Genomic DNA, 17682 nt, shown 5'->3' on the forward strand with positions numbered 1-17682 from the left:
GCTGTGTCTGTCTCCGCTCCATCACCGAGAGGCGATGTGTCCGGGGGTGTCTGTCCGTCCGTCCGTCTGTCTGCTCTGCCTCCCTCTGAGGTGCTTCTCCACGAGGGAACCACGGCGCCATTCCAATGGTCAAAAAGTGACTTCCTGTCTCCTTTCCTAACCACTTTTCCTTGAACTTGATGGAAAACGTCAAGAGGTCAAGGGAAGATGTGAGGTAGAAGTCGTGAAACTACAACGTGGTGAAGACGGACTACCGACAGCCCGTCTGTGATGCTTCTCACCGTGTGGTTTCATGCAGTCTCTCTTACAGGGACGACCCGTTGAAAGATACTGTATACAAAGACTTCCAGAGGCTCCCAGACACAAGAGTGAATCTAGTGGGTTGTCCCATTGGGAGTGGTTGCTCGCGCTCACGTTGACTGTCCACATTCGTCCGCAGCCCGTCTCCCAGTTGGAGAACGAGCAGACATAAGTTTGGTGCATCCCTCGTGTTACCTCTTAACTCCAGTAAGGATTAGAGAGAGGATTCATGATGTGTGTTGTTTGTTCTCTGCTGCTCTTGTTAAGATTTGAGAATTGTGAAGGAGAATCAAGGAAATGGGAGCAGAAAGCAAGATTTAATAAATCGTAATAGTGGTGGACCCCACCTCATTTCCCCGCCCTTCACACTGTTCACACGTGGGACTGACCAATGGAGATCATTTTCATTTGTTATTTAACCAATCAGAGAAGAGGGGCCCTTTAAACATTTAGACTAAAGAACTCAGTGGAGTGCTGAACAGCGCCCCCTAGTGGACAGCTTTGAACATTTAGAAAAATAACAGTGGAGTACTGAACAGTGCCTACTAGTGGACAGCTTCGAACTCAGTGGAGTACTGAACAATAACGCTTGCGTACCGTCGTACAAAGCTGGAGAATATTGAGCATTACAAAATTCAGGAACGGCTTGGATGATGTCATGAAATCACTCTCTCACAAACACGCACAAAACAGAGACTACCAGGTACCTTCACCTACACCACATTAAATATCTTGTTTGACCAGGTGCAGGAGTGTTGTGTGAGTTTCTTCTAAAATGTTCCTTCTGACATCGGTAAGTAGGCCCCTCAAACTCACTGTGTTTGCATTGCAAACATTGTTTGCAATGTTGGGATGCAGTCTTTAACCCAACTTCCTGTCAGAGGTCATCACACCTGCAGTATTTAACTTCCTGTCCGACCTGCGGGCTCCCAGGTTGATGCGGTCATCATATATACTGCATATAGGACAGCATCACATGCTGCGTTACCATAACAACCATTCAACAATGCGGCGGTGATGTCAGCAGATGTAGGACAAACATCTGTGCTTGCAAACAGAGAGAGCAAGACAGACAAAGAGAAGGACAGAGAGACAGACGCAGATAAAGACAGAGACTGACGCAGAGAAAGACAAAGACAGAAAAAGAGAAAGACAGAGAGCCAGAATGTTATTTGTTATTTATGTTGTATCTTACTTTAGTTTTGTTCTTTACCAATGTCAATGTACCTTTTCCATGGCAAAAAATAAACTTTAATCCAGAGAGACAGCGGGGTGCTTTGATCTATTAATCCAGAATATGCAAATGTCTGCTTTTGCAAGGTAAATGTATGTTTATCATAATATCAGAGAGAGAGGGATAGAGAGGGAGAGGCAGGGAGAGAGGGACAAAGCAGGAGATAGAGAGAGAGAGACAGAGGGAGAGAGAGAGAGGGATGGAGAGGGACAGAGCAGGAGAGAGAGAGAGAGACATAGAGGGAGAGAGAGAGATATAGAGAGGGACTAAGCAGGAGAGAGAGAGAGAGACATAGAGGGAGAGAGAGAGGGACAGAGCGGGAGAGAGAGAGAGGCAGAGAGAGACAGAGAGCGGGAGAAAGACAGAGAGGGAGAGGTAGAGAGAGACAGTCAAGAGACGGATAGACAGAGAATGGTTAGACAGAAAGAGAAAGACAGACAGAGGGAGGAAGAGACAGACAGAGAGAGAGAGCGACAGACGGACAGACAGACAGACAGGCAGAGAGGGAGACTGAAGGAGAGCTGAAGAGAGTTGAAAGAATAAGGAGAGGGAGAAGTCACTGCGTCCTTGAAGTGAAAACATTAATACAATGAACTCCTGTGTGTGTGTGTGTGTGTGTGTGTGTGTGTGTGTGTGTGTGTGTGTGTGTGTGTGTGTGTGTGTGTGTGTGTGTGTGTGTGTGTGTGTGTGTGTGTGTGTGTGTGTGTGTGTAAAAAGTATTATGTCACAGATTAGTCATGTGACATATGTCTCTCGCCCGCCCACGAACAGCGGTGACCTCAAACAAACTTTCGGACTTTCTTACAGTCATACACACCGTGTGCTTACACACACACACACACACACACACACACACACACACACACACACACACACACACACACACACACACACACACACACACACACACACACACACACACACACACACACACACATTTGGGTTCCCTGACTTCTACTCTCACAATGAAGCCGTTATTCTACGTCTCCTTTCCTGAGTCACAAATACTACTTCCTGTGTCATCACCAGCACTTCCTGCAACAGTGACTCATGCATCACACTTTAGCCCCTCAGCTCAGTGTTACAAGCCTCCTCTGTTCCCCAAGTTACAAGTCACCTCTTTTATCTACCATGACCTCCTTTACTGTCACCTCCTTTACTGTCGCAGGGAGGAGATCTCTGAAGGTCCAGGGGGAGGAGGGAGGTGTCTGAAGGAGGGAGGGAGGGAGGGAGGGAGGGAGGGAGGAGCTCTCTGATCGTCTAGGGAGGGAGGGAGGGCTGAGGTGGGACGTAAGGCAGCTTCACTTGATGCTCAGGGGAATGCTTTGTAGAAGCGTCTACACTAGTTGGGCATGAAGAAACACACACAAACTGTACACCAAGCCCACGTTTAGTATGTGTGTGACAGACACACAATAAAACAACGTTTCAGACGGCGCTGTGCGCTGTGAAATACGGAGCAGGACTCTGTGTGTCCTGCTGTCAGCATCGTACATCAGCCCATTCTGGGCCCAGACCCAGACCCCTGGCATACAGACAGGGAGACGGCAGGGCTGTCTGTTCAGAGTCATCATTCAGACAGACAGGGAGCACAGAGACAGAGAGACACAGAGACAGAGACACAGAGACAGAGACACACACAGAGACAGAGATACACAGAGACGGAGAGACACAGAGACAGAGAGACACAGAGACAGAGAGACACACACAGAGACAGAGAGACACAGAGACAGAGACAGAGAGACACAGAGACAGAGAGACACAGAGACAGAGACAGAGAGATACAGAAACAGAGAGACAGAGACAGAGAGACAGAGAGGCAGAGACACACACACAGAGACAGAGACAGACAGACACCTCCCTCCTCCCCCTGGACCTTCAGAGATCTCCTCCCTGCGACAGACAGACAGACAGACAGACAGACAGACAGACAGACAGACAGACAGACAGACAGACAGACAGACAGACAGACAGACAGAGACAGAGAGAGAGACACAGATAGAAAGAGACAGAGAGACAGAGAGAAAGAGAGACAGAGAAACAGATAGAGAGAGACAGGGAGAGAGACAGGGCAAAAGAGACAGAGGGTCAGACGGACCTCTTAAAACCAGCCCATCCACTGTTTTCAGAACGGTTGTCATAGGGACGCAACCCAGATACAGCCCCATGTTCAACTCTGTGTGGTACTTGAGTTAGCTCGGTGGGAAGGCTAGGGAGGAGGGTGAAGGTAGGTGAGGGAGGAAGGTACGAAGGAAGTTAAACCTGGCTAGGTGGATGGCTACCCTAGGATAGGTGGGTATAGGTAGGAGGTAACGGGTATAGGTAGGAGGGGGGTAGGTAAACAAAGACATGAAGGGTAGGCCGTGTAACTGACACCCTATCCTCAATGACGTCAGCTTCGACTCATCCTTGGGAAACCCCACTCTGCGTTTGATTAGTATTCTGTCCGGCCCCGCGACGCCAGGGAGCAATGGGAGGGGACGGGTTGCTAGGTTACCAGGGAGGAGGGGGGAGTGGCCAGGTTGCCAAGGTGAACCCAACATTCTCCAAACGGTGTTCACAGCACGACGCGCGGCTCGTGACCGAAACAGAGAAGAAAGAGCGGCGCCGTGTCGTGACAGAGCGCGCGCCTGGCTGGATAGGAACAATATCCAGAATGAATATAGAGCTACCTAATGCTGGAAATGAACAATACGCATACATAGAATAATACAGGCCGACATACTGCTGGATATGAACAAGAGATACCAAGAATACACCGGAGACAACAGCATCAAGCGCTCATCTGGGATTCTGATCTCTGCTCGCCAAAACAGCTACAGGTACGTTTCCTTCTTGATGTGAGACCGTAGTATTTACAAGGACGTGGTTTTCCGTGAGGTTTGATCAGACGTTCGAGTTAAGAGATTGACGGGTTCCTCCATCGCCACTGGGGCAACACGCGTCTCAGCAGCGCCTCCCCTCCACGAGCTGAGACGCGCTCTGCCTCCACCAGCTGAGACGCGTTCTGCCGATCCCCTTCACGAGCTGAGAAGCGCTCTGCACGTCCGCTCCAAACACTGGATCATTTTTACTCACCTGTATCCCACATCTGTCTCTACATTCACTCAACCTCACTTTTAAAGTGCATTGAGGAATCGAGGAATGATAGAGGAGAAAGAGTTGATCATGGCATTCAAAGATAGCCTGGCTAAAGCTGGACGCGGTTGTAGTTGGGGAGTAACAGAACGATTATTTTAACAGATGTCAAATGTCCAACAGTGGTCCATAGTGTCTTGATTCGAGTGGAGATGCAAGTTTGGCTTTGAGTTTTTTGTTCTGCTTTGTGACCGTCATGAGTGCGTAATATCCACATATCATGATTCTTTTTTTTTTTTCGTCAATGTGAAGTACTTTGCCTGGTTCCAACTAGGCAAATCTGAAGCAGCTTCACATTTCTTCGCCCAAAGTCCCCTCGTTGGTTTCTGGAAGCAGGTTCACTACGTCAACACTGTCCGCCTTTTCCTATCCTTCCTCCGTCCCCCGCCACTAGAGGGCGCCCCACTCCCTGTAACCTTCCTAACACGAGGTCAAAATGACCATCTCCCTGACCTCTCCTGACGCCTCCTGATCTCCACCGTGCTCTTGGGAGAAAGAATACCGAAGCCGTCCCTCCACCTTCAGCTGTTGTTGAGGGTCACCTCTCCTAAAACCGCTTCAGTCATCACTAAATAAATTTAGTTTATGTTCTTCAAGAGAATAGGAAAAATGGCATCAGCTGGATTTATCTTCTGGTTGTGACCAAGCTTTTTCTGGCAGGCGTTGCAGAATGAAATTACACCATTGCAGTTGATTTTTGGATCGCTGCCACCGCGGGCCATAACTGCTTCATTGTCCTTAATCCCTTAATCGTCATATCATTGACCAGATCATCGTCTGATCCTTAACTCTGTCATTGTCTGATCCTAAACTCAATCATCGTGTGATCATTAACCCTGTCATCGCCTGATCATTAACCCCGGCGTTGGCTGATCACCAACCCTGTCATCATCAGATCGTTAACCCTTTCATCGTCTGAACACTAACCCCGTCATCAGCAGATCGTTAACCCTGTCATCATCAGATCGCTAACCCCGTCATCGTCTGAACACTAACCCCATCAACATCAGATCGTTAACCCTGTCATCGTCTGAACACTAACCCCATCAACATCAGATCGTTAACCCTGTCATCGTCTGAACACTAACCCCATCAACATCAGATCGTTAACCCCGTCATCGTCTGAACACTAACCCCATCAACATCAGATCGTTAACCCCGTCATCGTGCGAGCACTCACCCTGTCATCGTCTGATCATGTACCACAGGGTGAAGCCTCCGTACGGTCGACATGGGGATGTCGCGGGGCACCTCCACCTTCCTGGCCTGCTTCACGGGGTTCTGGCTGCTCTGGGCGCTGGTGGCGGTGCTGTGCTGCCTCTGTGGCGCCCTGCGGCGCCGGCTCAAGAGCGGCCAGGAGCAGCGGTTGAGGGAGCAGTGCCTCGGGACCATGGAGACGGAGTCCGCAGAGTGCTCTCCCCCGCTCCCCGCCTTCTGTCCCCCGCTGTGCCTCTCCTCGCCCAGCCACGGCCCCCTGACGCTACCGGAGGCCCACTGGGTCACCTGGCCAGGTACTGAGTGGTCAGCCTTCACCTTATCACTGCACCTGTAAGCTGACCACTGCTACTGGACCACCACAACCGCTACCTGACCACTGCTTCTGCTACCTGACCCCTGCTTCTGTTACCTGACCACTGCACCTGACCACCACACCTGACCACTGCTTCTGCTACCGGACCACTGCTACCTGACCACTGCAACCCGACCACTGCACCTGACCAGGTTTTGTCTGAAAACGAAAGATAAGGAGAGGCCAGTGAGCAGTGCATCTTCTCTTGACCATTGACTCTCTTGGTTGCAGAGTTTGCCTTCCCAATTTGCCAAATGACCAGGATACTCATTAACACTAGTTCTGAATGCGAAGGATGTTACTTTTGCATACTTAATGCATTGAAAATGACTGGATGATGAATTTCTCTCGACAGATTCAGACCGGAACCCCCCCTGCTATGAAGAGGCAGTGTTGATGGATGACCCCCCCCCATCTTACAACGAGGTATTGGCGGACCCCCTACATGGCAGGGCCGTCTTCCTGAAGGCCCCCCAGCAACGAGCCCCACCCCTTTCCCCCTGGGAGCTCCAGGGGCGGGACCCCGAGCTGGCTCTGCAGTCGGGCTCCAGCAAACCTCCGGCACCGAGTGCCGAACATGGCTACTGCTCTCTGATCCAGCTGCCCTCAGCCCGGCACTGGGACGGCCTGGGTCAGCTCCTGTCCAACATGGACCACAGAGGCCTGCTGCCGGAGACCAGGACTCAGTCTGAGTTCTTGGGCTTCAGCAGGGTGATCGGGATGCCAGGCTTCCAGGAGCTGCACGAGGTTCAGGAGGGGAATGGACTGGACTCTGGCTGTGGCCTCCGCAGGGGGTACCCCATGCTGGGTAGAAGTACAGCTGTTTGAGGGGATCCCTCCTCATAGATATAACAGGCTGTAGCCTCTGCAGGGGGTAACCCATGCTGGGCAAGAGTACAGCTGTTTGAGGGGATCCACCCGCACGGATAGAACAGGAAGTCCACAGTCTCTGTGGAGAACTTAGTTCCATCCTGACCAGGCTCTGGTCATTGGCTTCTGATTCCCCCTTGGGGGGTTCCTCAGGAGCTGAGGGCGTTTGCTCCAGCCCCCTGAGGGAATGCCTGTTTCTGGTCATCAGACCACATCTTCATCTATGTACTTTCTCAACTTGCGATGATGTGGTAACAGGTCACAGTGCTATCCAGATTTGCTTGTATTAAGTGATAAGCATCAGCAGCCTTCACCAGGGTTGGGCTTTTTCGCCAGGGATGGATTTTCCGAACTCACTGACAAACTGCCTAGGACCTGCCTTCCAGCCACCCAGATAAGGATGAAAATGGAGGTTTTTATTTTCTTACGAACCCATTTAACAATTCAATAAAAAACGATGTGTACAAACTAAGTGATCCATTTAACTTATTTAAAAGGGACAGCAGCTTGACTATGTCTGGCCTCAGCACCAGCCTCCTGCAGTAATGCCATGTGGGATCTCAAGCTGGTTCTCATAGTGCTTATGTTCTGGTGAAGAGAGGAGCTGTCAGCCATCACCGCCTGGGAGTGGGTTGGCCCAGATGGTCGGACAGACCTGATAGGCCAGACCTGTACACAATGAGCGTTTCTCTGAAGATCGCGGAACTGCTGTGAATTTTGTAATTGTAAAGGCATTAAAAGTGGAACCGTGTTATTGTCACGTCTTGATGTCCATGCTTCAGGGGGGAGGACATGGACTAGGATTTAATGCAGAGGTAAATAACGACCTGAATAAGTGCCTCAGGAACATTTATGATTTATGTGCTACACACCAACGACAATTAATCATTCAGTTATTCATCTCTACGATTTCTGTTCTGTTCGCTTTGGTGAAACCTTTGGTGATGAGCGGTCAGTTTTCCCAGAGACAACAGTATCGTGACCAAAGCTCTAACTCACGTAACAAACAGACAAACAAGGGTTTCAAAGCTCTTACTCACGTAACAACCGGACGTAGGTGTTTAACTCGACTTGTCTTTCTGTACGTCAGTGCGACAAAACAAGTTTGTTGTTATTATCTAAACTGCACTAGTGGGGATTTGAACCGGGTAACTTTCAAATCAGCCTTTAGAATACAGCGCACGTCTCCTTCCTACTCACCAATCACACTGCAGGAGGCGGGGATCTGTTGCTATGGAGACCCGCCGCTCAGCTGCCGGGACGCAGGATCGATGATTGATTGATTGACACGGACATCGACCGATAATCCACACGAGAGACGAGACGACACCTGTTTATTTTTTTTCTAACGTCTTTTATTAACGTACATCAGCGAGTCAAAACATCGTGTGCTTGTTTGAAAGAGAGCGGGCAGCAGACAGACAGAAAGGAAGTCATTAGAAAAGACTGATAGAAAAGAGCACGACGCGTAAGAGAGAGAGAGAGAGAGAGAGCATAAATAGCGAGGAGTAGAGGTATGGAGCTCTGTTGTTGTTCTAGTAGTAGTAGAAGTGGTAGTAGTGGTAGTAGTAGGTGTAGTACTGTTATGCTCATTTAAAGTCGCATGTGTGAGGGTCTGAGTTCACACAAGGCGACTATAAATGAGGTTTGTTGGTAATGCAGTCGTGTGTGTGTGTGTGTGTGTGTGTGTTTGTGTGTGTGTTTAACAGGTGGCAGATGGTGGAGGAAGGGGGGGGGGGGGGGTCTCAGACATAATCTCCCATAGCAACCAGGTAGCCGTTGGTTACCACGGAGGAGGCCTATTGCCGTAGGCTAAGCACCCAGCCTCTGGTCTAGCTAGCAGATTAAATATTAAAATATAGGTTCCATTATATCCCTACTTCTAGACTTTGTACAGTAGATTACGAGGAGATGACTGGACGAACACAGAGCAGCAGGAAGTCTAGCAGGAAGCACACACTAGGTGTTCCCTCTAGACTTGTCCCCAAAACAAATGACCAAACCTTTCGGTCCCCTCTGCCGTGTTCCAGGTAGTAGGAATCATAAGATAATAAGAATAATACTTACATTTACAACGGTTAATAAAGCAGCCCATCAAAGCTATTTACATTTTTCATTGGATTCTATTCGCGTTGTTATTGATTCTTTTTAGGGGGGGGTTATTGCTTTCGTGGCCCAGGTGAGTCTGATCCAATCAGAACATCTGGATCTCCAGAGGGGTGAGTTCCGGAGCGCGGGCGAAGCCTTGTGCCCGCTGCCTGCCTGGGGTCAAGGGTCAGGGGTCAGTAATAGGATGGGTCTGAGACAACAGGGTGCAGACCAGCTCGGGACCTTGGTCCTGGGGGGGTCCTGTGGGGATAGAGAACCCAGCCTGCTGTCGTTGTTCTTCGTTCAGCTCTGGTTCTGCACTTTACTCTAAACAGCCAGCCAGAGGAAAAGGCGGGAACTAACCGTCCACACCGGGTAAACACACCTTCACCACAACCTGGGGAGGACCTAGATGAAGCCTACGATAACGACCACATGACGAGCCCTCGCTGACGCGACGCAGCGTCCCTTATTGGCAGGAGCTGCGCCACCGTCTCCGAACTCTAGACCTCACAGAAGGGAAAAGTGCTACAAGGCGTTAGCTGCAATGCTACGTCGCTACTGTATGAGATACTAACAGTACTGTCGCTAAGAAGAGGAAATTAAAGGAGTGTGTAAAGACCGGAGGTGGCCTTGTGGGACCTGCTGATCTCGGAGGTCGATCCCGTTGAAACCATCGTTCAGAACCCTAGGAGTGGAGGATCAATCAGCCCTTGGAGATTTATTGGAATGCTGATCAGAAACTGATCAGGATGGTTTCAACGGGTCAGTACCGAAGCAGAAGTATAGTGGGATACTAGTAGGACTATAGTCAAATAATAGTTGTACTAATAGTCAAATTCTAGTAGAACTATAGTCGAATACTGTCAATACTACGACTACAGGCAAATAGTACAGCAGCTGACATCTAGTGAGGAACGTGTCAACATACGATTTGATTTAGCTTCGGTGGAAGATTTGGCTCGGGCAGAATAGGATTTCAGTTGTCGTTATTCGTTCTACGAGTCATTCCTTTTCATGAATGAACACTAGAAAGGACAAATTCCTCAAGGCACTCTTTAAATAAATTCTTTAAAGACTGTTTCAATACCTTAAGATACACGCTGGTCTACCAAAGAAGAAAAACCTCAGCTCCAGCTCCACCAATCAGAGACAAAGCCACTCCAGCTCCACCAATCAGAGACGAGGCCACTCCAGCTATCAACAGCTGCACCAATGAGGGAGCCCTATTGCCCAAATAATGAGGCGGAGCTATGAGTTCCCAGCTGTCCAGCCTCAGTGCTCTTACTGTATTTTTATTAATATGGGTATTATTGCATTTCACACAGAACACCACAAAGCAACACAAGAGATCCATCGGTTGGAGCGCTCGTCCCGACAGGAAGTGAAGCGTACAAGACTCCGCTGCTCCTTCCTGTGAACCTCCTGGGGTGACAGGATGTGCTTCTTTAACAAATCGGCATGAACTCGTTAAGTATGCGAGACAAACATACGAGGCCTCCCGCTGGGCTGGGAGGAGCTGAAGCATCAAGCGAACACTGCAGGCAGCACTTCAGCCTCACAGGCCTAGCGTTGGTTTGTTTCATCCCCCGGTCGGGTGGAGGTGGGTGGAGTTTAGACAAAAGGTCACGTGGTAGCACAATTACCAACTGACACCACCAGTTACGTCAAACCACTACAGTAGAGGGGTTCCCCAACACCGGACATTACACTGACCTGGTTTAAGATGTATAGAATGTAAAGGAAGTCTTAGTTTGAAGCCCTACCACCACGACCACCACTTCAGTCCTCTGCTCACCCTCCCTCCCTCGCTCTTTCTGACCCTAACGCCTGACATGTTTTAAAAGTAACTCAACATGTTGACATGTTAGTAGTAACGAGTTAGTAACGCGTGAGTGGGGATCGACAGCTAGTATCTATTCTGTCTCTGTAGCAACAGACAGGAAAAGGAAATAGAGGAATTGGGTTTCAAAATAAAAGCGTACATGAACAAGACAGATGGAAGCAGCTAACAGCATCCTCATTTAATAGAGAATGAATGCTGTTGAGGCAGAGAGCTAGCTTGCCAGACCTACAGTTAGCTGGAGCTACTGCTAGCTAGATCTAAAAAGTGAGAGCTACTGTATGGGGCTGGGCTAACCAGAGATACAGCTAAACCTACTGTAGGAAGCCATATATAAGTTTTAGCTTAAGCTACTGTATGTTTCAGCAAGCTCAGCTATAGCTGGCTGTGGCTCTGGCTAACCCTGGCCAGGGCTAGTTCATCTAAATACAGTAGCTCTAGCTGGCTATCGCTCTTGATAGCTCAGCTCCATAGCGTAGCTCTAGCTAGCTTAGCTCCATAGCGTAGCACTCACACACTTCAATAAGGATTCCCAGCTTCCAGCTCATATATCTGCAGCAACACATTCAAAACAATAAATAAAAATAACAAATGCAGAAAAATAGAAAACAGAAATTATCAAATAAATCAAGATTTCTTAAACCCATATTTCCTTAAACAGAAACTCCAAACCTTTCCAGGGGGCTAATGTTAGTTTCTTTCTAGGGTATTATACAGAGGAGGATGCAAGACTTATTACTTTTTGTGTTTTGTAAAAAAAAAAAAACAGTTTCCTAACGATGCACTTGTTCCTCTTCCTGGTCTGGCAGCAGCCCCTGATTGGTCGGCTAGTCGTCATCTTCATCCACAGGATCGTTGTCCCAGCAGGTGATGTCAATCTCTGAGAACACACACACGCACACACACAAACAAATTAATACATAGAAACACACATATTCACATTATTTTTATTACGACAAAATAATAAACAAAAAAATAGTACGATGTATTGTATTACCAATGTTATACTCATTTAGTAAATACATTGTCTCATAATACATATTATATCTAACATATTGTTACGTCTACGTGTCTATACATGATAATATATATTTGATATAAATCAGAAACTGGAGTTCACCTGGTGGCTTGTTATAGAACACAGGCGTCGGCTTAGCTGTGGTGTCCTCCGATTGGCCGAATTCGTCTTCCTGTGATTGGCTGAAGTAGCCCTCACTCGCCTGTACAGACAGACAAGAGTGAGGAGGTTATAAAAATCTTCAATCCTCTCAAAGTTCATCCTGTGTATTTATATGTTCAGTCTTCATCTTTATTGCTAAATATGCATACATTTCTTCAAAACTAAATATTCTTTCTGCCTTGTTCTCCTATTGCTGTGAGAGCCGAGTCAATAACGTTCTTTTAATCATTAAATGAGTAATACCATCTCCGTCCTACAGGGGGTACTAAAGGAGCACCTTTGAATGTTATAAAGAATGGGATTGTAAGGCAAGATGGATTCCTCCGAACCAATCAGGGGAGAGATGCTCTGATTGGTTAGAAATGAGCTGGGAGTGGTCTAACATCTAAACGGTCTCAAACAGATTGAGTCGAGCAGTGCTCATGAGTAGTATCAATAAGTAGCACTAATTAGTGGTATTATTTGGTAGCATTAATTATTGGTATTAATTAGCAGCATTAATTAGTAGTATTAGTAGCATTATTAGGAGTAGTCATTAGTTCATTCCTAATATTTTCTCATGCCTCATCCCTCACCTGGGTTCCCTCCTTAAGCGCTGTCTCCCCATTGGTCAACAGCCGCTTTCCGTCCTCCCCCTCAGGCCCCTCCCCCGCCGCGTGCTGCAGTGCATGCTGGTAGCTGAGGGTCATGTGATCAATCCCCGCCACGTCCACCAGGCTGCTGGGCTCGTCCTCCACGACGGGGGCGGAGCAATGCGACGCGTCCATGATGTCATCGAAGCTGAGCAGCGGCTGTGGGCGCGGGGGCGGAGTCTCAGTGGTGATGTCACCCATCAGGTCCACCAGATTGGTGGACTGGGAGGCGGGGGCGGGGGCGGGGGCGGCGGCGGGGGCAGCGGCAGCGGGGGCGGCGTCCCATACGTCCACCAGGCTGTCCGTCGCAGAGCCCCAGGGGGCGGGGTCAGGGTCCCGGGCCTGGGGGGCCACGCTCTGGACCGGTCTTGGGGGCGTGGCGTCAGACTTGGGGGGCGTGGCCTCTGAAGCTGGCTGCTCCGGCTTCGAGGCTGTGAGGACGGCGAGGGAGTCAGTCGCCTTTATAGTGCACTGTTCATTACCCATAATGCACCCTGAAACTACAACTGATGTGTCTCCTGGTGGGTTGAGGACTATCTCCTGGTGAGGACTATCTCCTGGTGGGGTGAGGACTATCTCCTGGTGTTGTGAGGACTATCTCCTGGTGAGGTGAGGACTATCTCCTGGTGTTGTGAGGACTATCTCCTGGTGGGTTTAGGACTATCTCCTGGTGAGGACTTTCTCCTGGTGGGGTGAGGACTATCTCCTGGTGAGGACTATCTCCTGGTGTGGTGAGGACTATCTCCTGGTGAGGTGAGGACTATCTCCTGGTGAGGTGAGGACTATCTCCTGGTGGGGTGAGGACTATCTCCTGGTGAGGTGAGGACTATCTCCTGGTGGGGTGAGGACTATCTCCTGGTGGGGTGAGGACTATCTCCTGATGAGGTGAGGACTATCTCCTGGTGGGGTGAGGACTATCTCCTGGTGAGGTGAGGACTATCTCCTGGTGGGGTGAGGACTATCTCCTGGTGGGGTGAGGACTATCTCCTGGTGGGGTGAGGACTATCTCCTGGTGAGGTGAGGACTATCTCCTGGTGGGGTGAGGACTATCTCCTGGTGTTGTTAGGACTATCTCCTGGTGGGGTGAGGACTATCTCCTGGTGGGGTGAGGACTATCTCCTGGTGAGGTGAGGACTATCTCCTGGTGAGGTGAGGACTATCTCCTGGTGGGGTGAGGACTATCTCCTGGTGGGGTGAGGACTATCTCCTGGAGTTGGCGTGTCAGGGGTATCATACCGTCCTCGGCTGGGCTGGGCTCGGGGGTGGTCACCATCTTGGGGGTGGGGGTCACGCCGCGGTCCGCGCTCACTGCGGCATCGTCATCACCTAGGCAACACATCCCGCTTCATCAGAGCCACATCCCAGACCTGCCAGCCCTGCCACCCTGCATCCCGTCAGTCAGTAGGCCGACATGTGCTCTAGATCTAGATTAATGCTTCAGGTCTCTAAAATCTCTCAAGAACTCGACTGTGGTCTCTGTTGGCGGATGGGGTTTATCCAGAAGCCATCGTCACAGATCAGCCATTATAGTCTAGGTAGGGCTTAGGATTCTGGCACCAACCAATGTGGGCAGGCATGAGGTCATCGGGATCGAACCCTGTACCTCACACACTAAACAAACTAAAATGTTGTTTCAGGGCCCCTGTGTTATCCCTCGTTCTGGTGTTGATGAGTCATCACAGTCCATGTTTAAATGAACCCGATTGTGACATCACAAGGGGGAGTGTCCACTCGGTTGTACCACAGACAGATGAACTCTTCCCTTGTCCCTCTGGGGGAGAGGGGTTAATCTACCCATCATACATCTGGGTGGATACCCCCACTTGTGACATCACAAGTGGGGGCGTCCGACTTTTGTGGTCACAAGCAGATGAATTTTGTGGGGTAGGGAGGCGAGGCCCCGACGTCGTTAAGCCTTCCAAACACGTGACAGACGTGACGAACAACACGCAGGAACACGATACACACTGACGACTCCGTGACGACATAGAGCATCACACGACAACACACAACGTCACACGAGACCACCAGCCCAACGACAGTACTGCAGCCCGCGCACGCACGTACACACTAGCACACGCACACACACACATACACACACGCACACACTCACGTTTGAGTCGGTCGGCAGGAGAAGTCCATGCAGGAGGTTAGAGCGAAGGAGGAAGAGGAGGAGCAGGAGAGAAGGAGGAGGTGAGGAAGACAGAAGCAGAGCGTGAGATTGGAGGAACGTTAGAGTGCGTATCTTCTTGGTCGTCTTCTTCTAGGTTCCGTGAATAATAATCCAAGGTCAGTAAGTGAGGAAGGAGCAGGAGGCATCTGAAGAGCTGATGGAGCATGGAGCCGACAGCTAGCACACATAGCGACGCCGCAGGCTAACTAGCACGACAACAACACAATCACCTCCTGGCTGGTTAGCGACGCAACCTAGCCTGATCCACCTTGACTCTGCAGTGTCATACTGGGGTTACTGTGTCTGTTCGTGTTAACAGGAAGTACGGTTGTTCGTACAGGAAGTGATTGAAACACTAGTGCTAGGGGTAGGATGCAGGGGAACTAAGGGGTTGGGGTATGGGAGATATCGCCGATGTCCAAATGTCAGCCAAGATATCGTGGATGATATCATATTTGACATTGAGAATAATGGAGCAGATTTCGGTGTGAGATCAGCTGTTCAAACCTCGTGCTGGGGACAGACTCCTGACATCAGTGGAGAAGATCTAACCGATTATCTTGTAGTGTTCACATTTTTACAGATTCTTTAATCTGCACTCTGAAGCCTTCTGATCTACCCTGCTCACCATCCGGAAACGATTTACACAGCGACTCACCAAGACGTCAGCTCTGATACAAGCACCAAGACGTCAGCTCTGATACAAGCACCAAGACGTCAGCTCTGATACAAGCACCAAGACTTTAGCTCTGATACAATCACCAAGATTTTAGCTCTGATACAAGCACCAAGACATGAGCTCAGATATAAGCACTATGACGCTATCTCTGATACAAGCACTGAGACATAAGCTCAGATATAAGCACTATGACGCTATCTCTGATACAAGCACTGAGACAGAAGCTCTGATATAAGCACTAAAACACTATCTCTGATACAAGCACTGAGACGTTGCTCGCCACAAACTACAGCAACGAACTCGTTAAGATTTATCGATCGTTTTGTGTGTGGCTCTCTCACTATTAAAAATGATTTATAGTTTAATAAACAAAAAATGTTGTCTGTCCCCAGTCTCAGCTGGTCGCTAGGGGGGTGAGGGGTTGCTAGAAGACGGGACTAGGGGGTGGTTAAGCTCCGCCCCTCGCAGGCCTGTACCTACCGGTGAACGTCGGTATGCGTAGGGGGGAGGGGCCCCGAGGGGCGGGGCTTGAGCTGGGCTCGCTGACGCTGTGCTGCTGTCTGAAGAACGGACTGTCCACACGACCTGCCACACACACACGCAGCACCACGTGGCGCACACACACACAGCACCACGCGGCGCACACACACACACACAGCACAATGCGGTGTGCACACACACACACACACACACACACACACACAGCCCACACGAGGTGCCCGGACAATGGGAAGACAAAACGAAGAAGAGAGGAGGGAGACGACGGGGAAGAGAGAAAGAGAGCGAGGGAGAGGAGGGGGACAACGAGGGAGAGAGAGAGAGAGAGAGAGTGAGGGAGAGACGGGGGAGAAAGAGAGAGACAGGGGAGAAAGAGAGGCAGGGGACCCCATAACAACGAGAGGTGTAAAGGATTGTGGGTAATAAGGGCATGAGTCCCGTTAACAAAAGACGAACGGCAAGGAGTGACCCGGGAGAGAACATGGAGAAGGGGGAGTGAAGGGGTGAGGGATGGATGATGGAGGGATGATGGATGGATGAAGATGGAGGTATAAAGATGGAGGGATGATGGATACAAATGAAAGACGAACACCAGGTGAAGGCCAAATCATTTGCAACGAAACAAAAAGAAAGAGAAAGAAAGAAAGAGAGAAATAAAGAGAGAGAGGGAGAAAGGTAAAGTTTGATTAGTGTTTAATCGGTGGACCTTGCGGCGTGCAAAGCGGCAGGACCTCCTGGCTCACGACGAGGCTCCCATGTTCTGGGGAACCAGAAACCAGATGTGCTGGCAGCAGACCCAGACATGATGTCACCGTCCAGATGTGCTCAAGAGACTCCTCATCAGATCACATTTAGCATGCAACCAAAACCCAAGCAGGAAGGAATCCAGAGGATGGAAAAGAGGAAACGTAGCTGACAGAGGTACTCCACCACGGTGGATGTGAATGAGTGAATCACCCAAGCACTTCTGCCTAGCGCTGATGTAGCATGTAGCATGTAGCACATTTCCAGGAGCGGCCTCGTAGCATGTAGCATACGTGCTGTCGTTAACTACGCAGCCGTCTGCCGAGAACTCACCACCAAACTATGCATCACAACATCGCTGAAACATTGACCTCTGAACACTGACCTCACACGACCCCAGATCAGCGACAAGAAACCAACCGAGCACGGCACAGCGCCATCTCTGGTGGAACCCGGAATTACGACAAACGACTCATAACACGGATAGTTCCGGTCCTTCATTCTGATTGGCTTGATGCCGTAGTAAAATACTAACTGTGACCGTGTGACAAACGATTCCAATTATTCCAATTATTCAAAGCGTGTGCGTGTGTGTGTGTGTGTTTGTGTGTGTGTGTGTGTGTATGTCCATGTGTGACTGTGTGTGTGTGTGTGTGTGTGTGTGTGTGTGTATCTCCATTTGTGTGTGTGTGTGTGTGTGTGTATGTATCTCCATTTGTGTGTATCTGTGTCT

The 17682-nt window shown here is 49.6% G+C and overlaps 2 protein-coding genes across 7 annotated transcripts in view; one reads left to right on the forward strand and one right to left on the reverse strand.

The window, feature by feature from the left end:
- Window positions 1-3856: 3856 nt before the first annotated feature.
- Window positions 3857-7872, forward strand: prr7 (proline rich 7 (synaptic)). The gene is made up of 3 exons (XM_030360739.1): window positions 3857-4356; window positions 5881-6183; window positions 6598-7872. Exons 2-3 carry the CDS (start codon window positions 5904-5906, stop codon window positions 7068-7070), a joined length of 753 nt encoding a protein of 250 aa, XP_030216599.1. The 5' UTR covers window positions 3857-4356; window positions 5881-5903; the 3' UTR covers window positions 7071-7872.
- Window positions 7873-8445: 573 nt separating this feature from the next.
- The window catches only part of dbn1 (drebrin 1), a gene marked incomplete at its 5' end in the record, with an annotated part of 14934 nt that continues 5697 nt past the window's right edge, over window positions 8446-17682 (reverse strand). For 2 of the 6 annotated variants that reach the window (XM_030360721.1, XM_030360720.1), the window contains 5 exon segments: window positions 8446-11923; window positions 12164-12263; window positions 12799-13286; window positions 14092-14163; window positions 16188-16292. In XM_030360721.1, the coding sequence (XP_030216581.1) occupies window positions 11871-11923; window positions 12164-12263; window positions 12799-13286; window positions 14092-14163; window positions 16188-16292 (818 nt within the window). 6 annotated transcript variants of the gene reach the window in all.

Source organism: Gadus morhua, chromosome 7, assembly GCF_902167405.1.
Source record: "Gadus morhua chromosome 7, gadMor3.0, whole genome shotgun sequence".
NCBI lineage: Eukaryota > Metazoa > Chordata > Actinopteri > Gadiformes > Gadidae > Gadus > Gadus morhua.